This window comes from Osmia bicornis, chromosome 4 (genome assembly GCF_907164935.1).
Source record: "Osmia bicornis bicornis chromosome 4, iOsmBic2.1, whole genome shotgun sequence".
NCBI classification, from domain to species: Eukaryota; Metazoa; Arthropoda; class Insecta; order Hymenoptera; family Megachilidae; genus Osmia; species Osmia bicornis.
In genome coordinates, this window is record NC_060219.1 from 4,620,945 (window position 1) to 4,645,439 (window position 24,495).

Sequence of the window (24,495 nt, forward strand, 5' to 3'; positions counted from 1 at the left end):
AGATAAATTTCTCTATGTACCTTAAAATTATTTTATATTACCTCTACTGAGTTCAAGGAATTTTAAAAAAGTTTCGAATCTTTAAAAATGCAATTTACAAATGTTTATTATACTCTGCTTATGATTTTAGTAAATCTTGCTATTTTTCTTTTGGTTTAATAGAAAATTTAAAAGAAATATTGGGTATCCATTTAAAACCAATTTAATCCAAATATATCTTATGTTAATTTAATTCAAATCTTACCTCTTCTAAATGGTGCAAAAGCATTAATTATTATCATCAAAGGACTGAACTTTAATATAAAGATACTTGTATAATTATATTTAAGAGAATCTAAGTTTTGTGCAATTTTCTACAAAACCATCTTAATTATATTATTTTACATTGTAACTCGACACAACTTTCCAATTTAAAGTATACCTTATATTTTTAATAATTTCTGAAATAACTTTGCCTATGAAATACTTTTACTTAAAAAATTACCACGGGTTGTTTAATTGCAATTAGTTTAATCACTACTTGATTTCATAAATTTTTTATTTTCCTCTTTTAATCTTATAAACAGGTATTTTGAATTTTCCCAATTAAATTTATGAAACGAAGTAATTATTCCTGTATATTAAACTACCGCTTAAATTTTCGATGTGGTAGCGGCTTGTATTTATAACAAGCTCGCCCTTTTACGTGAAAATCCGTCAATTATTGCGATCCTCAGCTCGTAATCCATGGGTTACACTGGCATTAAGGACTCTCGACCTTCCTAAGACGATAAGCAAAGGTTCCCGTTGTTTCTTCTCGTCACCGAGAGAAAATTGAATTTCCTCAGAAAAAAATGTAATATTTAATCCTATCAGAGAAAGGATGGAAAAAATATAGATTTTAAGAAGAATCGTATCGCAAGCTGGAAAAGTCACGAGCTCGAGATAAATATCCGAGTCGTGTCGTCAAGTGTAAAAATTAAAATACTAACAAAGAAATATTTCATCTTTCAACGCGATAAACGGTGTTTGGATCTACTTGCGTTTCGGAGAAGAGTTTATTTAACATGCCCCATCCTAATGCCATTACCCAGGCAACCAAAGTGAAAGAGGATTAAACACGGTTAACCAGCAATGAGTCAACGAAAGTATATCATTTTTTATTCAGAAAAAAAAACGCTGTCGAAGCTTATACTGCTGTTAATTTAACATTGAGGAATATTTTCTAGAAAAAAGTGGTAATGTTGAGGAAAATCTTAGAAGAATGAAATTTGAAGTATCAAAAGAAATTTGAAATATATTTTAATGTACAACTTTCTTTGCAAATTCAATTATGTTACGTGTGTAAATTATAATAGAAAAATATTGTTTATTATCTAAGACAACGTTTCTTTTCAAAATTAAAAAACATTATGCAACAAAAGATTAAGAGTCTCCTGAAATATATTGCTTACAAAAATCAATCTTGAAGTATCAGATGTATCGCAAACATTCAAAGGCTAATTTCAAGATATTTTGAAATTCAAAGTAACTTTCCATACGCGTTGTTATAAAGCACCGTCGATTCTAGGAAGCTTACAAGAACGCACGGTTGAACGGATAGTAATTTATTCAATGGAGATTCAAAGCACAATTTCTAAGTGACTTTTAACGACTGCGAATTCTCAAGCGTTGACAAGGAAGAGGAAGGAGCCTTATGCTAAGTTAAGTTTGCTATGCTTGTAAATTATAATAATTGTGCTTGTACGGCTGGCCGGACGCGTAACGGAGGAAGTTGAAATTGGCGAAGTCAACGAAACGGAAGATCTTCTTTCTAGGAGAGTTCACAAATCCAAGGGCGAAGAAATGCGAACTTGCAATATCGAGCATCGACCATTCGCTTCGTTGTACCTCCACGAGGTGCAATAATGTTCTTCAACATTACATTCAGTCCTCTAACATTCAATAAATATAAATTTTTGTACATTGAATATTTTTCCATTGTGCTCGATTTCTAAAGAATTTAATTTTGAACAAGAAAAATGTAAATTTTTAGCTTTCAAGATATTTTGTAAATCAACTGCTTTTCATCTGAAACAGTTCTATGGACTTTTAAAAAAATAATGTATTTTTGTTCGAACGCTTGACAATAAATCAGTTAAGTGAATTTTTCTATCCTATTCTGATATTGAATTTCAAAGTTTTTTTTTATGAAACAAGCTGCCTGCGTCGATTTTGATCATTTCCAATCGGTTGCACACATGGAAAAATTCGAAAAATCGCCAGGATTTTATTCAATAGTGCCATTCATGGAAATCCTCTATAGGGGTACATATAAACGAAAAGAAACGAAGCGTTAATCAGACTCTGCAAACATGTATCCCTTATCAATTTCCCTGTGAAGAGGGAAGGTATGAAGGTTTACGAGTACGAAGGTATAGGGTAGCAAAAGAATCAGTGAAACGAGATTCGAGACTTGAATTTCTCTCTCCAATTTCACCAATTTATTCACTGAAATCGTCGAATTATACTTCCCCTTTTTGCAGGAAAATAATCGTTGTTTAAAGAAAATAAAAATTCTTGTTAATGATGAATCGTTATAATCTTTCGAAGGAGTTTGAACGCCGCCGTGGAAGCATCAATTAGCGAAAGTGTATCGTCTCGTCGAAGAATTTTCTTCGACCTCGTTTCAATCTAGTCGTTCCCTGTTCGAATTACTGTCTAGTCAGTAATTTATATACCGTACATTTACAAAATTAAATGTTGTTAAATGAAATTAAATCATGAATTCAATTGGGAAATAATCCATGATGCTTGCTTGAAAATTCATTATTGATCAGTTATAATTAATAATTTATAGACAATTGATTTAATATAATAATTTTGTATTTTAGAAAATGATATTTTTCAGTACTCGAATAAAATGAATAATTTAATTGTACTTCCCAAATTCAATACAACATTCAAAGGATGGTATATAAAAGAAAAGATAATTAATATCTATAAATTATCAATTAAAACTTTTTTTTCCGTAATTCGTCGATTTGTATGAACGATAACAGAGCATAAACGACACATAGAGCTTCAATCTCCTGTGAAATGCTTTTGTCCATCTCATTGCGCAATCTAATTAAAGGTTCTATAGACCTTTTATAACAGTTTGAGTTGTTAATTAGATACTCCACCGATCATCCATCTAATTAGTAGTCCATATATGCGTTGAGTAAGAAGACGTAACATTTGGGTGGCCTACTTCGGATTCGATTCGGTTTCCGGTTTATGCAGTCGCGTCGAATGCAAATTCATTTGTAACGTACTTTCGTGATATTCTTACGAATTAACAATGAAAAATTCACGAAAACTCTCAGCTTTCTTCCTTAACTTGCAATTAGAATATTGTACAGTACCGATCCAGAAAGGCTCCCCTAGGGAAAATAGCAATATAGGGAAAAAAATTAATACAACTTGTAAGTTTCAAATTTTAAAGTTCTAAAATCAGAACAGGAAATTTTAAAAAATATGGCGTTTTTCTCCTAGAAAAACGGTGCCTTTTCCCCTAGAACATCATTTTCGGACCCCCCTTTTCACCAGACCCTATTTTACTTAGGAGTATATTATTATGTGGTCCTCACGATAAATATATCAACTATTGTACCTTCCTTTGCGTACGAAAGAAATCATCATGGACAATATTCCCTAAAACAATGACTAAATTTCATCCGTCTATCATCATTATTGCTGAAACATTAAACATCAAGTATGTGTTGGCGCGTGCCAAGCTGGTTGCCCGATTATGCAAACGAAAAACGAATCTTCTCGTTGATATTCCGTTCACGAATCGCTTAACAGCGCGTAATTATTTCGATGGCCTACTTAATGCCTCATTAGGATTGCCTTTCCTCTTTCTACGCGAACGAAATTAATTTCTTACTTGCTATCAGGCGACGTGGGCGATTCGAAAGCGTACAGTCTTACGAATTTATTATATTCATTGAATCAACCGTATCTCAAGCGTACACCTAAAGATACCTTTAATAAGCAAACTTTGATTTCCACTGATGCAGAATTTAACTAACTAAATATTGTGTTACGACACATTGATTAACACGATGGCAACTGTCCATGATGCACAATTTAAGCGTCTTTTATTGTGTAACACGTGAAAGGACCAAAAATGTTTCGCTGTCTAACGCAGATCACTTAATACGGAAAATTGAAGGGGAATATTGAATCTACGCAAGCTTCGTAAAAAAAGTGTTTCAGAAAAGAATCAGGCTTTTTATTTCGTAATCAAAGCAGCTTTCAACATTATTCGTTGAAGTTGATATTTCAATTTAAAAGTTTGTTTCGACGACTTCATTGTACTTTACCGGAGTTTTGATATTTACTTTGGTGATACGAAAGTTGATGAATTTTCATCTTCAAATTTAATCTAACAAAATGGACACTGTATTTAAGTCACGTTCTATAAAATAACAGCAAAGTAACATTACATTAGCCATCAGAAAAATCGATAAAATAATCAAAACTATTTTCAATCTCATAATTGAAACATTTTATACATCGTGCAAAATTTTCCCTCTGTGTTATAGAATAAAAGTTTCCAGGAACAAAACCATAGTACTCGTTTTTTTGCAATATTCCATTCCTTCGTTACATGCTCCTCAAAGTTGGATTTATTACGAATATTCCATGTACGAGAAAAAATATCAATTAATTCCAACTCGACTTTAATTAAACAATTATATGGCATCGCATTGAAGTTGAGATTACAATGAGATTTAAAGAACTCCGCTTTTCTCCTGGCTATCGTTTAATCAATTCTTTATTATCTCGTCTATCAGATTCTTCAATAAATTAACTAATTATGACGCAGATGGCGGTGTGATCTTTGATCTTTAAGCGTCCTGATAAAACAATAGAAAAAGGGCTTCATATTCAGAAAAGCTCTGAATAAAATGCATTTTGTCAAAGCGTATAATTGTGTCCGCATTAACAAACTTGACCGATTTTTAATTATGTTAATTATTTTCCGCAACCAGCTTACAGAACAGGCTCTGTAAGTTGTTAATTGTCCCTCAACAGTATGTTTCAATTTGTCAGCTGTAAGGCTGTCCGTTTAATCGACTCTGGAGCTATGCGAGACTCATTTTTAACCGGAAAGAAGAAACCAAAAGGTCGCGTGTTCTCAATTTTCATCGGTTCCATGGTTCCGGGGAATTTGACACTGATAAATCATGTGATTGATCGGTCTTTCAGAGAAAATTGAATCTCCGCGAACGGAGTGTAACCGGTTTTCTCCGAAAAAAATTGTTCCTGGAATATTTACCTTTATGATGAAATATTGAGTGGGTGTGAAAGATATCGTGCATCATTAATTTTCGTAAATTATTTCACACTGATTGGTGTTGCTTTCGATACTTTAATTAATAAGAGTTCTGATAAATTTTGTAGCAAACGCTAGATTTACACAATCCATCGAAATGATGGGACGTAGATTTCTTATTTTACATTACAAAAATTATTAACGTGTTTTAACATTCCTTATTTAATTATTTTTGTATTGTAAATAAGTGTACATTCATTGGCGTCACTTGGACATTCTTCTGAAATGGGTCTCTCAGAATTAAAAAATTTTTAAAGTTTGGAATTTTGGAATTTAGAGAGTCTAAAAGTTTGAAAATTTGGAATTCTGATATTTTAGGATTTTAGAATTGTAAAATCTCAGAGTCTTTGAATTTTGGAATTTGGAAATTTTAATATGATGAAAATTTGAAATTTTGGAATTCTGCAAAGTCATTTACTAAAAAATATATTTCTGACGCATCAGGTCAAAGTTTAATACGCTCAAGAAAGTTGAAACTGCTGTGAAACGAATTTGTTGCACAGATCAGAAATTAAGTTTGATAATACAAATGAAACACGAACGAGCTCCGCCACGAGTACTTAAACCTAAGTCCTTCTTGTTATTTAAAGTGGAACATTTATAACCATGCTGCGTTTCAATCATATTTTCAATTCAACTCCAGCCAGTTTCAAATTTCGCGTTTCAACATCGCATTTCAATGATTTAAATTTTAATTCGTAATTATCAACCTCAAATATTTAATTTAATTATTACGTGAAGTAACCTAAATAGCTAATGTAATATACGGTCTTTTAATGTCCAACGAATGGACGAATGACGTTGCCTGATCGAAATTAAATTCGTTAACGTTAATGATGTTTAAATAATTTAATACTGTAATCAATTTCATCGATACGTCATCATTTTCTATTATAGAAAAGGAACAAAATTACAGACATAAAATTCAAATTATTTTCATCTTTTTTGACAATTTTTTCTAATACAATGAAGAGCACAACTCAAATTGTTTTTAAACAGAAATAATTGTAAAATTATGTACCTATAAATTAACTTTTTTATTTCGCGTTAATACGAGTAATAATTTTTTGAAAAAAGAGTATTATTGAATCGCTTGTTTTTCTTTCTGCTGTGTCTTTAAAGTGACTCGATGTTTGACAGATTTATCGAAAGAAACGCGACAATGTCCTAAAGGATTCCTTTTTACTTTCATTTAATTCTGTCTCACACCGTTGAAGAGCTATCACAGAAAGGAATTGCCGATTTCAATACACTTTGTTGCCGCAGAAAACGTCCTTTTTTAGTGACAAAGTACTTTACGCTCTAGAGAACTGGAACAAGAAGTTCGTGGGAGTGACTGAGAGGTGATACAAGAATTTTGCAAGCAAGATTCGTATTACGATTCTACCACCTTCGTTTCTGTTTAAAGACCTTTTGTTTATTTTTTACATTCCTCAGTGAATGTTCAAATATAAATATATGCATCAGTCGCGCAAACAAAAATCCCTTTGTAATGCCACAGCTATTTTTATAAACACTTCATTCATCTTTCGCGTTTATTTCTATTTTTAAACAACTTGGGTTTGGCTTGAAATCTCGTCTTTCATACGTTATTGCTATTTTGGATCAAATATGAATTACGGGTCAAAAATAGTTTATGAACAACCTTTAACTTTTTACAAAATTTTGGATATATCAGTTTTAACAAGATATCTTAACTTGGACGTAAAATAATTTTCCGATCGTTTACCATAACTTTGATACTTCGTTCCACCTGTTGAATCATTGTCAGCCATACAAATACGAGTAAAAACAAGAAGGCACGTACATTCGTGATCAAAGCAGTCCTCCCTGAGGAAAATGATGATATAGGAAAAGCTGGAATTCTCTAAACTTAAATTTTGGCAATGTTAATATTAAAAATAATTTACAAACGAAATAGTATAATTTTTAATTATTAAATATAAAATTTAGTATATAACTGATAAATATGAATAATGAATAAATATTAATTTAAATTTTCCCCCGTAAATCGTACCACAAATTTTGAACCACCCTACATTGTCACTCTCCTTAGGGGTGCCTATAAGGAAGGGCGAAAACGCGAAACATTACCATTTTTCCTGGGGAAGCCTGTTTTGATCGCTTCTGTGCAGTAGGAAACGATAAATCAAAGGTAACTTGTTTTTCGAGAGAGTTTCAAAGTATTTGTAAATTTGAAGTACGAAACTCAAAAATATACAGAAACGATTTTTCATATACACTTGGTGATATGAAACAGAGAAAAAAACAGAACTCGCAAATAACTGCGATAAATTGAGAAAAAATCAAAATTTCCGGGAAAGAAATCACTTTGATAAATTGAATTCTATACAATGATCTCTGGGTTCATAATTCATCGCTTCGAAAACGTATCTATGAGTTATTAAATTGTTCAAAACGAAATGAAATAACGAATCTTGAAATATTTCAACGTTCGAGCGTGAAACACGAGTAAAAGATCCTCCCGATTTTCCTCGGAAAACATTCCACATGATTAAGCCTGTACAACTCAAATTTTCTGCTTGCCAAGAAACGAACAATAAATTCACACGAATGATTATGACACAATATTTGTTTTAATACTCTGTTACAGTAGGTACACATAATTCACATAATTAATGGCAAAATAGAGAAAGGGTTTCCAATTTACAACAAAAGATAAATATCTCTGAAAACTACATCAGTGGTTATAGATGAAGGGTTGAAAGGGTTAAAATATTTTAATTTATGATAATAGAAACACCCTGATTGAAATTAAATCATACTTTTGTAAAAATAACTGCTCAATGACCTCCGACAAATTAACTCGTTATCGAATTAACGTTAATTATCAAATAATTCAAGACTTACGTTGCCTTCACCTCAATTATAAACTATATGTAAACCTGATGCGTTAGGACGTGCTTCGTTTTGTGAGTGCATGTGAATCGCGAACCAGTGAATTGCTTATGGGACCGTGGTCGATTTCCCCGAGCAATCCGAAGGAAATGAAATTGGTAATTCAGTTTACAAGGCTGATTGCTTCGAAAAATCTATTTCTTCGTCTATCTTCTTTTGTAGCGATTACAGAGTGAGCAATGATGGGCGTACATCGAACAAAATTCCGATCATAGAATGATTTTTATCTACAAGAGCTCCATTTTCAAGAAATTTAATTTTCAAGATTCGTATTTGAATTCAATCATAAGATAAACATAATAATAACAATTATGTCTACTTTCAAAGTTAAATGCCGACGCAACGGAAACGTGTTTATTGTTTCATGGATCTAATTTATTGTAGTATTTATGCGTTTTCCGGGTGAAGAATGTCGAAACGAGATTCATTTGCGCATGCGAACATCGTCGAATGGAATGTTTACCGAGGAACAAACCGAGCTTTCGTGAAAATTTGTCGCGGCATTTTCATTATTTCCGGTTGGTAAGCGCGAAAACAGCGTTATGAAGAATATTTCCGAGGACATTTTTTATAAACTACTTGTGTATTTATATACTGTGCTTCAAAAGCTCGGTAAGAATGTTAACACGTTGATTGCCACGTGTATCATCAATGACTGACATCAGAAATTAAAAAAAGAGAGAAATATTTAACAAAATATTTAATGACATTAATTCCATAATAGATACCCTCAAATTAAAAGGCTAAAAATTGCATTCTTATAATCAAAGGCGAACTGAGACTTAAACGGTTTAACGGGAGATTAATGACACGACGGGCGCTAATTTTAATTAATTTAATTAAGGCTCTAAATTTCGGCCCACTGAAAATTTTTCCAAATTCTCGATGGCTAGTCTGTCCCTGCTTATAATTATTATTATTACTTTGATAGCTGGCGTCACATATTTGTAATTTTAATATGCAACTTTTTATCGTATTAAAATTTGAAAATTAATAATTTTTAGCGTGCGCCATTCTAAACACGACTATTCTGTGCCATTTTTACCGTTGCAGCCAACGTGTTAACAAAACTGTCATGTTAATTAATTTTAAATAGTATTATTATCGAAGCAATAAATCAAAATAGAAAATAAACTTCAGAAGATTCATTGTAAATTAAAAAAAAAACGTCTTGTTTAACAAGATTAAACAATATGACTTAATTACCTAATGAAATCTTCTGTAAACGAGTTCCGTCTTGGACAGATGCATTCATAATCAATGTCAGCACCAACCAATGACGTTCCTTCATTACCAGACAGATCGAATTGTCGTCTTCGAACAAAACTGGCGTTGTGTTTGGTTTATTGGCACGAAATCGATCGCGATATACGTGCCAGACTAGTTGATTTCAATCAATCGTCCTCTAAGACCCTGCCGTAGGGCTGCTATTTTCAATTAAAGCTTTGCTACCATAAGCATCTTTAAGGGGTGACGAAGTCACCCTCCCTGTTTTAATTGATTATAATTAACAACTATCATACGACTTAAACGTAGACAAATAGAAAACTATACACACGGTTAAACATGTATACATGTACATATATGTATGTATAATAAATACACATATATGCACGCGTCTTCAAGTAATTCACTGATTAGTTATTTGTCAATATTAATTAGCATGAATTTCATTTCTCAGGAGACCATCCGAGGGTTCGATACCATCTCGACACGTCTCAACGTGATGAATTAAAGAACGATAATTACGATGAATGAATTACGATCATACTAATTATGCTCTCTGTTTCAACTCTGACAATCTATCGCTGCATTATTTCGATCTTCCGAAGTTCACTCCTTCTGGTACGATCCAGATTGAAACGTCATTCTGAGAAGAGTTCTTCAGGGTAGTTCCGAGAAAAATACGTTTAATATACAGGACGCTGTACATATAAGAAGGTATATAGCGCGGGATAGATGGCGCTAATTTCGCGGTTACAGAAAACTCGAAACACTGATTACGAGTTTCGCTCTTCTATCTCGGCTGAGACTGTCAAAACTTTCTTGTTCTTTGCGAATCAACGGCACATGATATCAATAGAAATCTTTGGTATCCGTATCACGTTCAGAGACAGCGTTCGGTTCCGAAATTTCATTCGACCCTTTTTCCACGGTCCTAAGTCAATAACGCTAACGAGCGTTCGCGTTACCCGAGTAACTTCGGCAAACAAATGTGTCGCGGTTACTTTTTACTTTCTCGTGATACCTTGTAGCCAATGCCAACCGATTCTAAGGAATCCACCCCTGAGCATCGAGTACACCTGACCAGCCGAGTTGAGAGCCATCAGTCTGATCCTCTTTCGATATGATTCTTCTTCGTTAACCGTTACGGCTGTCACAGAACACCGAGGAGACTCTCCAGAAGCTCCTCGAGATTCACCGAGATCGACGATTGGCACCGATTTATAGAATAGCATCGATACGCGCGCGACGTGATCGACGCTTTATCAGACGAGACGGTTTCGTTGGGGGATCGTTGGCGGATAAGGACGGCGGAGAGGAGAGAGGAAGTACACGAGGTTCCGGTGATAAGGTAGTGTCAGGAGCACGATGGCTCGCATCTCAACCGCGCGGCGGTTCGGAGTCGACTGGCAATACTGGTATCCCGAGGGCTTCGACGCCTCCTGTTGGTCGCTCGGTGGTCCTCTCTCGCACCACCAGGCGCAGACGCCCCAAAACAATCACCGTCCACGATCTGTTATTCTTACTTTACATCGAACACGTTTCCCTCCTTTCTTATTTTCATCGCCTATTCGCGTCCCTTATAATCCGTGTTTACGCGAAACGTCTGGTTACTACTACCCACCGTATTCGTATTTCTGCCCCGTTACTTTCAAACCGACATTATGGCGATTCTTTGACCCACCAACAGCTTTTATTATTTATTAATTGAGCTACGAGCTCTTCAGGCTAATGATGATTACTTGAACAATTATAATGAAATTAAAAGAAAGTTGATTTTTATTTACCCTTTGAACAGCGAAGCCTGGGTTAATCGTTAGCCAAACTTACCAAACATACTCAGAGATATTAATTTAAATTTAAATGTATAATTTTTAACCAATTAATTGCGTTCGACGTGTATACTCGTTATTGCTTGATTTTAATTACTAGCGAAGGATTTTTAAAACTAAATTTCACAGTTAACTGATTAAAGGAACAACGTAGAATTTAGAGAATGAAAATAATATGAAATATGAAATGAAATTAAAATTCTGGCTTTCCATGGTGCACCATCCGAAAGTTAAAGATGCATTGAACAGTATATCAGTTGTAAGTTGAATAACAATTCAACCATGAAAAGGTTGGAAAAGAATTCGTTTCAATAGCGCATTTCTTTAATGTTATCGTATCTCATTATCCTGAAGGATGCTTCGGTGTATAGTCTCGAGGATACAACAATAGAGGCACCTCGTTTTCTTTTAAATTTCCTTCTTCCTTATCAATTTATCACCCCTCCACTCGTCCCCTTTTCTCAGTATCAGATGTTGATATACACCCGTGCCACGTGAGACACAGTGTCCTCATTATTCGACACTGGTGTCAATCAATTCGCATCTTTTGCCTCGAATCTACCAGATACATATACATATCTCATTCGACCTTTGCAAAATCATTCTCAACTCACCAACTCCCAGTTCAAATTTATTTCGCTACTGTTCGCTTTCACGTGTTCGTGTAACTTTTATTATTGCATTATCTATGCATGAGTTTTTGTCGATTTCCATGATTCCATGGTTAGACTTTTTTAAATTTGCTCGCGAGAAATCACGAATGTCGTCGTTATTCACTCACGGCATATATTAAAGTTGATACCGCATCGGATATCCGATCACTCGTGATTTTACGAAGATGTTATTTAATACGATCGTTACATGTCAAGAGCTTCCAATTAACAGAATTTAGACCACTATTGACGAATGTTTCAACATAAAGGTACTTCTGTTGCAGGAATTTTATAAAAATCTAGCTTAAAAACTTACTTTATAATACGTTGACAAAGAATCGTTGAAATAGTATACGAATCATACATGAATAAAACTAATTAAATTTCTTTTAATTTGCGAGAAAGAATTTTAGATGTCGATGTTATAAAAAGGTGAAGTAAATTTAATTTTTGTTAACATTTTGTATCGTGACGCAAATTACGGTGTGTTGTTTGTTTCATCATAATAATGAAGGTACTTTTTATAATGGGTATAACTCACATGGATACACAGTGAAAGAGATTATAAAAAATGCAATGAATTTAAAGGAGAAAATATTACCTGAAAGTTACACATATGCGTGGCATTAAAAATGCCACTTAGTTAGCTGTACTCATGTATACCAAATTGTATTTTCCTTTATTTACACAATTTCAAGTTTTTTAAATCTTTTAAAATAAATTATTTTTATTCTTTGAAATATAGAACGCTACTTATATTTTCAAAACTGTGTTTGCAAAATTTCATTCAAATTTCATTCAAATTTCATTCCCTAGAATGCATCGCAAGAGTGATAGGAAGCAGGTTGTAAGCGTTCCGGTTCATACTTCTGACAAGCGATTCCATAACGAAGCAAATACTCCAAAATCCATAGCAAGTTCACTGCCTGTGCATTTTCGTCACGTTTATGCATTCTCTTTATTTTCAGCATGATATAAAATAAAGGTCAAGAAATTTCATCAGCTGAAATTATCAGCTGAAAAAGTTATAATCTTCATAAATATAAATTTTTTTCAAGAGTATGTTCCTAAAAGATAGTCCATTGTTCTTTTTATTTTTACCTTAAACCCTTTCTTATATCCTTTTTTTAGATTTATTTTAACCAGAAAAAAGTTTATGTTATTTTTTATCTTCGTTCTTTAGGCTATTCCCCTGTCTATTGATATATTCAGAATTTTATTGGTGGACGACTATCATCTGTCATGGTTTTCAAAGGTCAGCCTTAATGATAAAATGATATAAGAAAGATAATACCTATGCTTATATTTTTCAGAATTACCGCAAAGCCACCTAACTCAGTTGTAATCAGACGTGGAGAAGAAATTCTGGTCCAGACACATTACTGATAAAAAACACGCATAATCTGCGGCTGAAAATTGAAATAGATATGAAGGGAAATTCTGGTTCAGTCGTATTACCGTCAAGCGTGTTTAATCTAGAATTCATAAAGAGAATTTAACGTTCGGATAGAATAGATGAATCTTTGTTGATGTTTTTAAATTCATGATTACTTTCAATCTTAGGAATTGAAATAAATTTTCAACTGTACTAAATTTTGTACTGTTTCTTTAAATATTATTTTTCTAATGCACAGTGGCGTAATTAGGCAGGGGGCATGACGGGCCTGGCCTCCCTAAAAATGTAGATTGGCCCCTCGTCATTTCGAAATTCCAAGTTTCTAAAATTCTAAAATTCTAAGATTTCAAAATATTGTAATTAAAAAATTCCAAAATTCCAAAACTTAATATTCTAATATTCTAGAATTGTAATACTTGCCTCTGCTAATAAAGTTAAAACATTGGCCCACCCAAGAAAAACGATCCTTATTATCCCGATCCTAATAGATAAAAATTTTAGTACTGAATTTTTAGGCAATAATAACGCAGTATGTTAAATTATTCTTCATACATTATTTATACATATCGAGAGATTTATCTATTTATATCTTAAGCGTTATAGCGAATGGTGAGATCTCTTTCCCATACATCAGTATTTTCCCTAAGGAAGTTTATGTGAATCTGGGTTACGATTGACCCAACCACCGGCGTTCAAGAGTGAAAACCAATATTGACCAACTGTTACCTAGAATCGCATCGCTTCTCCTTGCATTATACAATTTCTTCGATTTTTATCATTCTAATAGTAGAATTTTTCTAAATTTTATTACACATTTCTTGTGAACATATTTCCTGCTACAATCCAGCTTTTTCTGACGATCTTTAATTATTATTCCCTTTGCTACTGGCATAGAAACCCTCCATATTCCATGTAGAAAATCTACATAGTATTACACGAGTGAAATTAGAATTGGAAATGTGGGCTAGGTTCGCTCGACTCTTATCGTTTCTTCTTTTCACTGGTACTCTTTTTCTTTTTCGAATAACGAGGAAGTGTAACGTATATTTATGGAGCATGGTATTACTATTCGAAGCTGCCACTTTCTTTATACTCCTCGTTTACAGGTTTTCAGTCACAGATTCTCGGGTTCGCACCGGAAATGCGCGCAATAACTTTTACTATTAGCGCAGCAGATCCAAGCCACGGAAAGCAATAAATCCTGACATTTATGCGTAACCTCTGTCTTCTATTCAAGCTTTATCATGCAAAAGTGATATTTACAACCCTCATTAATCATTACGTAATAAATCTTGAAAATTCATAGTGAAATGGTAGATTTAGAAAATCTATACCTACAATGTTCGAAAAATATCACATCATTTTACAATTTACAAATTAAAGAAAAACTGTTATGATTGAAAAAACTATCAGAATCTTCTTTATATTCATTCAAATTTAAAGGAACAGGTTTTACAACGAAACAAAGCCTCGTACAATATAAGATTCGAAGAGCAAGAAAAATGATCCCATAAACGTTCTTTCCGAACTATTTCCCCCAATTAACTGTTGTACGCGAGGAAACATCCTTTCAGATAGTAGTACAATTTATCAAAACTGTGTGTTATAAATGAGATCGTAGTAGTCGTAAAACAGAGCAATTTGCCTGTTGAGGGCATATATTTTTGGAGATAAAATGTGTCCTAGTCCAAGGCTGGTCTACGACCCAGTTTCCCATTTTCCTTTCTTTCGGGATCATCCGCGATACACGTAGATATGTACGTGTCGGTCTTTGTCAACCTTCAGAACTTCCATCTCGTTGAACGTTTTTACCTACATACTTACATTGTCCGATAAAGTCCACTGTACCGTTCGGATAACTCGATTTGGGAATTCGGTCTTTGAATATATCAACCGAATAAGGAAAAACCGCGTGCAAGAAGAATCTCCTGATAAAACGTCCTTTGTCAATTTTTTAAACTTCTTCTCATTGTGATTGACGATTTGAATTCCTATGTAACATTTTTTTTTTTTCATATTTACCTCTGTCACATGTAAGCTTTGTGATATTCTGCGTTTTGACAATGAAAATTGGATATACCTACTTTATCTTTTCCAAGTATACATTTGCAATATAGAGTATCGAACACAGTGGGCTTCCCCAGGGAAATTGGCGTTAAGGCTGATTCAAACACATCGAGTAATTTAGTCGAGTGACGAGCAACTTCTTACTACTCAATGGTTTAGTGTATAAAAAAGCGTCCGGACTAATACAGCCTAGCTTTGGAAATCGAGAGGGATAAACAGATGAACTCATCTAAAGAAATTGGTTCGGATAGGTTCAGGTTCAGGGAGGCATCGTCATTCACACTGGGAAAGCCTACTGTGCTCGGCACTGTATGTAAAGTATCTACGTTAATACCTGACAGATTCCTCGCTTTTTAAATTAAATATTGTATTTACAAATTTTATAAATAAATATCTTTTAGTTGGAAATTTGAGTACTTAATTTTCCCAGATACACCACTGCACACTGACCCAACCGCATTCCTTCAAAAATTAACCGCATGGTTTTAGTTTCGTGTGTAGAATCACGAAGCAACAAGCATAATATACAATAGGTTGCCTCCATTTACCGCAACCCACGAATTTCCAATGTGTAGAATCATTATTAAAGTTGTGCATACAAAGGTATGCAAGCATACAAACCTGCTTTACAAGTGGAATTATTTCGCAAATGAAGTAAAAAGTTTTACTACCGTGCGGATGTGTTGTTAAGCAAGCGGGCATTGTTTAGTGAGATTATAATTTATAAATAAACTTGATTTTGCGTTTATGCTTTTGCGAGTAGAAAGCATGAATTCTATAGACAAGGAATAATTTTCGAATAAAATGGGGACAGATGCTGAAAGCAATATTGAATTCCGAAGTTTCTATTCGCTGAATGCGAAAAAGGTATTATTCTCGAGAAAAAAAATTTCTTTTTGAAATAATATTGCATTTCGATATCCTCCATTATTACATATCTCGTCGAAACTTTGAAATTGCCTTGAAAAGTTTTCCTCGACTCTTCGACTCCTAAATCTAGTTGATCCTTTAACCGCGGTGACTTATAAAAGTAATCAATTTTTATTAAATCCATGGAGACGGCTACTTAAATCTTTTTGTTTCCCTTGTACAGGACATTGGAGAAATTATATTGCCATCATTTTTTATAGCAAATACTTTGATTTATGACTCACATACTGATAAAGTAATGAATGTCTTTAACATAAGATAAATATTAATAATACTACTTTGAAATTTTACATTTTGTAATAGATTATAATTGTTCTTCAAACCTTTAAATTTTTTAATTATAAATCTTGTAAGCTCACGTAAAATGGACACGGACGTAGTACTATATTATGACTCATAAAAGTACGCTTTTATGCTTCTACAGAGACTTCCAATCTAGCTTTTTATCTTCATTAACAAAATGCAATTAAAACTCCCGAATGCCATTTTAAAATCTGACATTTTGTACTAATTTATCATTATCCTTTCCGCCTTTGTGTTATTATGTATCACTTATAAGTCTTGTGGATTTATCAAAAGCTGAAAGTAAAATCATCACGAAAGAGTTTACAATACAGTTGAACGAAAGTAAAATTTAGAAAATGGAAATAATATGAAATACAAAATTAAATTAAAATTGTATAAATTATTTTTGTACTAATATTGTACATTTTGACTCTTCCAAAACGCTAATTATTATCAATATGACCGATTAATTCTTAAATTTAAACTTTTAGTTCTTCACCTTAGTGTTTAAAGTGTGCCTACTCTTTTCTTTCATTATTTGCTGAAGCACGCTTTTGAAACGCTAATAATACCTTATAGTAATCAACGTGTTAATATAAACAACAGATGTTTAAAATCCGACAACTTTATAACATACCTAGAAAGACACTTGATGGCTATTAGCAATCTTCTCGGTATCACCGAGTTCCCGTGACATTTCATTTAGGAACAGAAAGAAACACGGATATATCCGCGCAGAACTCATTTAAATGTCACTGAAAATCTGTCTACAGATTTGATCGAGAAATTGGCAGGCAAAGTTCGCAAAATTTACTCAACGAATTAAGTTTTAAGGGAAGCACGGCGAAGTTCGCGCTCGTTCTGGGTAATGAAACTAAACTTTCACATATGATGTTATCGATTCTGAAACTCAGGATTATCGAGGGATTCCATAAGGCTAACTGTAATCATCAGATATGCTCATTCCGTTATAGGTTTGCCATCGAAAATTTAAGTTGAAGGTCAACCATCCGTACGATGGAATTATGAGATAACTTCTAATACGTGGAAAAAGTTATAATACATTCGTTAAATCGAAATATATTTTGTTATAGAAGTTATTAAATAGTCTGCCTTGATCATTACATCGGAATAATTATGAGATTCCAAATATAACTCATAACTTTAATTAATATCAAATATCAATACAATACAGCAGCTCGCTCGAAAGGCCACAATCAATGCTGAAACATGTTTTGATCTTTGCTATTAATTGATTACACCAGCGAGAAACTCCATTTAAGTTTCTTAATTAAACTATGATATTAAAACGATGCAATGAAATTTATTAATCAGAATTATTACATCTTGCTTTGAAATAATTGGTTACTTTACCCCATTACTAAATTGTACAATTTTATAGATCAAGTTTTGTATATTTATAATAAATGTTATAAATTGTCTATTTTAAATGAACAGAGGCTTTTTAAATGAGAATGAATTATTTTTTCTTCTTTGAAAAAGAAATTTTCTTCTATTTGTTTATTCTGTTTCACCGCAATGTGGTTGAAAGCAGTGCCCTTTAAAGAGTTACATTTGTAGTATAATATTTCAGTAAAATAATGCAATACACAGAATTTCCAACAGTTATAAAGGAAGCCACATACCAGCTAATAAACGAGAGCACCAGCCTTTATCATATGAGATGTTATGAAAGATGTAACAAAAGCATTCCAAGAAGAGTGGAACACAATATGGAAACAAAAAAAAAATCATAAACGAACTAAATATTAGAGTACGAAATGATAATTTCAGCAAGAAGAAACAGACAATCCTATCACAACCTAAAATAGGATACACAAGAATAACAATTAGATGTTTCACCAACATGTGAAATTTGTCTCAACTCATTTACTGTATCAATTGAACATATCGTTAGAAAATATGGAAAATTACCTAACGCCCACAAATAAAATAAATAATATATAAAAATATACAGAAATGAATGAAAAAGTAATAAGAATATACAGATTGTGGAAAAATGTCTATTAGCTAATTTTAAGTAAAGAAACTATAGTTTCAATTCTGATAGGATCAAATCTGACTCTACAATGGTTAATTTGTAAATATAAATATACTATTCACGCAAAGCAGTCATAAGGCTAAACCAGATATAGAGTTTAAACAATTCAGAAAACGAGCGAAGAAAATCATTTTCTTGGTAAAGATCTGTGTACACCTTTCGTACGTCTTTGAGAACCTGAAGGAGTATGCAAAGGGTAACAAAGAACAGTGATCTTGGTTCTCATTTCCTATGTTATATCCGGCGGGTATAGCGTAGCAACTTAGAAAAGATCCAAGAATAGTTGTCCGGTATCTTCTTCCACAGACATTTTAGAAGATTATTTTCGTTTCTATTCCTTACCAGAATCGTAGGCTAGGTAAATTGTTCTCTAAAGAAAAACTATAATATTCTAGTATAATTATATTGAAAATATATCTGTAACTTGGTACAACAATTGCCAATGTCATATTTTTGCAAAAATGAGTTAAACCCGATATTGAGTTTATAAAAAATTGTAGATTTTATATAAAAAATGACAATTTCAAATTTTATCTAAAAATGGATATAATAACATTTGTGTATACCAATGTAAAAATATTTCATAAAATAAATTTATGTCTGTTTGTAAAAAACACAAATACCATAAGCTTTAAGCTTTTTGTATTATTTTGTATTACAGCATAAGCTTTTTATATTAGAGAAGAAATTTAAAACTGCAAAAATTTGTAAAAATTTGTTAACGTATCTTTAGGTGCTAATATCTCAGCCTTATAAATACTGACTCTGATTTTAGAAAAAATATTAATATACTACATATTTTCTTAAATCTATCAGACATTTCATTTAGTATGGAGAGTATCAGTATCTCGTGTCAGTGTACAGACTGAAATTCACGAAAGGTAGGGTAATAAGTGTCACTAACAATAAAGCAAATCGACAGGTAGAAGTCTCATAGCGAAGCACAGAAAGACTTTGATATCTGAAGACTTCTGACCTATTTCTATATCACTTTTATTCGGTCTTTTCATTTCCTTTAAACTTCTATTCTAAAAACAATTATGTCCCCATCGTACGTTACAGGTACTACAATTCTAAGAAAAATTCTGTATTTAATTCTCATTTATTTTTATAACGTAATAATTCAATTTGATTTGAGAACTTTAGTAACAATCTGAAAATCAAAATAAATGATCGAAATAGATGAAAAAGAATGAAGAATTAGAGAAAAGATATCGTTGAAACGAGCAAGGATGAATTACTCTATCCTTTCACTCTCTTTGTTTATAGGGTGTGTTCTAAATTGCCACTTTCAGCTGTTTAACGCTGTTCTATTCTGTTTGGAAACGATCGTTTCACTGCGAGGATAACCATTTATTTTAGCACACTTGCACCTGCGTCATTAATTCGCCTCTTCGTGTATTCAACAGCCGACGCTATAACTACGTTTCTGTTAGTAGGTAAATTATCACAACAGTATGTAACTTGACTTGAAGTAAATTGTTTTTCGCCTGTTAAAGTTAGTATACCAAAACAAATGATTATTCTTTTCAAGTAATATATTACTTTTATAAGAAAAGTAAGTATATTGCTCGTGAGCCACCAGAAATAGTATGAAATTTAAAAAATAAGAATGAAAATTATATTTAAGCCCTAAATAATTACATTGAGTGGGTCAATTACATTTACTTTGCTGGAATTAAAAATAAGTAAACGTTAGAGAATGATAACGATTCTCAAAGCAATTCGTACACACCCTTTAGCTTTCAACATAATGAAATCGGTAGATAATCAATGTCCCTATACTCCATCTTTATTACTTGGGATCTTAGCAAAGTGAACGTTTAAGATTTTCATAATCCCTCTCCAAGATAAGTAGAGTTAGCTAGAGCTGTTAGCTCGAGAGCCCCTCTTTCGCTGAAATGGAAGGATAAGAAACTTGGAGCTAGATGAGGGATGAAGATCTATCATCACGATACCCATGAGGGGTGTCAAGTATCGTTAACAACCTTTGCGTGGTATATCAGTTCCAAAAATGGCCTTATTGATTTTATTATTCATCATTTATTTCTCCTTCATTTTTATGAATTGGAAAAAGAAACGAGCTCTAAAGCTGAAAATTTAAGAAATACAAATAAACCCAAAATCAAACGCATCGTCAGAATCGATTTTTCTTATATTTGAGAAATTGATCAAAATATGCGAGACATTTCATTTATTAACAATCAGCAAAGCAACTCAATAATTTTGAGAATTAATTTAAATTAAAAGTTTCTGCTTTGTCTTTTATTGTTAGAATTTTTTAAGCTCACCGTCAGTTTGCGCCAAATAGCCGGAAGTTCCTACTCGATGTGCCCGAAAATCATCGGTAAAGCAGAATCTCAAATACGAGACGAAGAAAGCTCACAATCAGTTTCAAAAGAACTTATAAGGAATCTACCTTACCAACCGAGATAAAAACGAAATCGATTCATGAAAAGAGAATACAGGAAATGGAATGAAGCGTTTTCCTTCCAACGCAGCGGTTGATAAATAGCTTCCGCTCTCGAAAGGAACGGAAGGAAACTATATTGCACTCTCTACCTCGCTAAAAGAAAATAAAACAGCAACGAAAAATATAAAAAACAATATTTATTGTTTTGAGAGAAATCATAGCCAGATGAAGCAACAGAATCAATGCAATCTTTCGGTTTTCTGCTGCTAAAAAATGGAACCCACTAATTAGGCTGTTCCGTCGTTACGATCAATACCTTTCGTTTTTTCTTTCTTTCTGACCACTAGACCTATTTTTTAGGCCAAATTACTTATAAGGGAGTCAATTGTATTTAACATTACTTGCTGTTCATAAATCAAATGCAACTACTATCTTAGTTCCATACTACACTATTACTTTATAATTAATTAATAATTAGAGATTAAAGAATAGCAATTAAAAGAGATATGCGAGAAGTTCTAGTTCTCGCACACTTCTAGTGATTAAAGAAAGATTCGCGCTTTCTAATCGAATCATAGATGAATTACTAATTATCAAAAGTATATTGGCTTCTGATCAACAATCACTGGTTCAATAAAGATTAGACGACAAAATGTAAATATTCATCGCAAGAGAATCACCTCTAATGAAATATTGTAAAGGTATGATAACATTAAGTAAATGAAGGATGGAAAATTGCCATGATCAATGGAGTGTTAACATTTAATCTGACTAATGTTTGAATTCTGAAATTTCTGACTGTGAATTTAATGGCGTTAGTACATTACAGGTGTGCTTTAGGATGAATCAATATTAACTTTAGTTATGAAAGCTGCTAGTCTTCCTTACACACTTTATTGTTTAGTGTGATAAAATTTTGGAAATATAAAATCTGCAGAATATTCGTAATGGAATAACAGAAAATCTATTCGCCAACATACGATTCAAAATGTAATTAAGGTTATCGTGTCCTAATTTATTTATAAAGGAATTCATTCTTTCTTATTTGTAGTATTGAAATTAATATTACAGTTGAAAATACCTATGTGAAAGCTAAATCATTAGATGATTCGTTTAAAATAAGCAGATAGCGACATATCAAGGAGAAACAGATTAATTTATTATCGGACTGTAATTCAGCGAATAGAGTTCAACAATTTTCCGATAACACGTTCGACAAATGGAGATTCGTTGTAGCACTAGTAATTACAATTTAATCATTTACACATCGAAATTCAAAATTGTACATGCATAAAATATTCTCCGAACATATATGATAAATTTATTGCATTTCACATGTGATCATTAGGTCATAATAAACAAAAGTATGACTCAAAAATAGATCTCTATATCTTTGGTAATATTTTCTTCCTGAAAATCACATGTCGTACAAACCGTAAAAATAGGGAGTGCAATATTTATGACTGAAGTAGATAAAAAACGCAACGATAAAAACTTATGAACTGAAAGGAATAACGGATGGTGTAACTTCCACGTAACTGAACAAATCATGCTTTCTAGGGAACTCGCCTGCTTTTTTCAAAGCTAGCAAATAAAGAAACTTGTATACTAAATGTACCGAAAAGGGGGTTGAAAAGCTGTTTTCAAAAACTCTACTTTGAAATACTGTTCAACCAGAAGTTCAACAAACTTTTGGTTTCAAATTCAATAAATTAATATAAACAGTATATAAAATTAATTCTGATAAAATAATAAATTAAAGAAATGATATTTTGGTTATGTATTCAGTTGACAAACCGATATGAATGATTTATTGTGACAGTCTTTATTAGATATTAACCTTGAACCTTGTAAGCATAACCATTCACATTTTGCTACAACCACGGTTCATCGATCTTTGCCTGAAGGAAGGGCAATTACTGCACCCCTGTATTACACTTGTCTATCAAGATTACATTTTCAACACGTCATGTCATTTATTCAGTACTATATTATGACACACTTCCAAGGTATAAACTAAAGTTTAATCACTTACCCCATAACAAAGTTATAGCTGTAGTTTGAATTGCCACTTACCTGAAACAAACAAATTTAGAAAATTTAATTAATAATTAAAATTTTAATAATATGTTAAATGAAACGTTAGTGAATTAGAATTCTAAAGACATAAATACGGAATTTCATTATATTCTTAATTTGATTTATGAAAATTACATTTTTTGTTTCTTAATTATATTTATGACTAATTTTTATGCAGAGCATGAACTCATGTTGCCTTTTCCTATCCGCATTCAAAATAAACTGACAATAAGAGGTAACGAGAGCTAAATTAACAAAAAGCTTCATGAAACAAGAGTATCGTAAGAGACAATTGTAACTAGGTTAAAAAAGGAAAAAAAATAAAAGAAATATCGACTTCAAGCACAATACTGGCTGCACGCAGTAGACCACAAAGACACTAGGTCACCTTTACAATGAAACTACTGGGTCAATTTTTCACAGTATCACACACACATACACGTTTTTAAAACATTTTACCCTACTTAAATTGCAAATTAGGTTTGCAAGAATATTCTCTTATTCTCCAGATACAGAACCAATAGAGTGCATAACAAATTAACTAAGACATTCCTTATTGTACACCTTAATTAATGTATTACAGTAGAACCTTTTATTCGATCATCCCATTATCCTAATAGATTGTTCTTTATAATCCCTTTTCTTGTTTCAAAATATTCACCTGCTTTTCTTACAGAGTAAAACTATTATAATTATAACTATTTAGCATTAACGTAACTAATTCGCCCCCTCCATATTTGGCCTGGACTACCCTAAAAATTTCAAAAATTTTAAATAGCGTTGGCAGGAATAAACAGATGCAGAAGATACTAATAAAATAATAATTATAATTATGCCACTGATTTAGTATGAAGTCTACATACCTAAAAAGAAGTGTAATAATTAACACGCTAGACAGTGACAAATAAATCATAATTATTAATCTTGGAAACCAAAAATATGCAATATGAATGTTCTTCAGAATTTTGCAGGTACCAGTAGAAAGAGCACTACCAACGTTCGTAATAATGAGTGCAGTCATTAATCTTAATAACGTCGTACCTAGGTATGCTGAATAAGTCAAAAAAAGAAGATTACAAATTTTAGTGGAGGATTCAAAATCGAGGATTAACGTGAAAAACCCCGCTGAGTGGAATGCGGTTCCCATTCGTTCCGTCTTAAGATCATGGATCAGCCTTTGAGCTGTACCTGACCTAGCACTTAAAGGGGTAGAAAGGATCGTGAAAGAATAATAGGGATAACTTTGAATAACTTTACATGATTGCATGACTTTCTTATAATTAAAATGAGT

General features: G+C 32.5%; 1 protein-coding gene across 9 annotated transcripts in view; it reads right to left on the reverse strand.

Annotated features, from left to right (window-relative positions):
* Positions 1–24,495, reverse strand: part of LOC114880023 (potassium channel subfamily T member 2) — a 149,919-nt gene that overhangs the window by 100,663 nt on the left and 24,761 nt on the right. For 7 of the 9 annotated variants that reach the window (XM_046285497.1, XM_046285496.1, XM_046285499.1 and 4 more), the window contains exon 1: positions 10,512–10,866. The exons of 1 other annotated variant lie outside the window; for it this stretch is intronic. In XM_046285497.1, the coding sequence (XP_046141453.1) occupies positions 10,512–10,722 (211 nt within the window). In that variant the 5' untranslated portion in view covers positions 10,723–10,866. Of the gene's footprint in view, positions 1–9,469; positions 9,683–10,511; positions 10,867–24,495 lie in introns of those variants that run through there. One more of the 9 variants, XM_046285501.1, reaches the window with a different exon arrangement.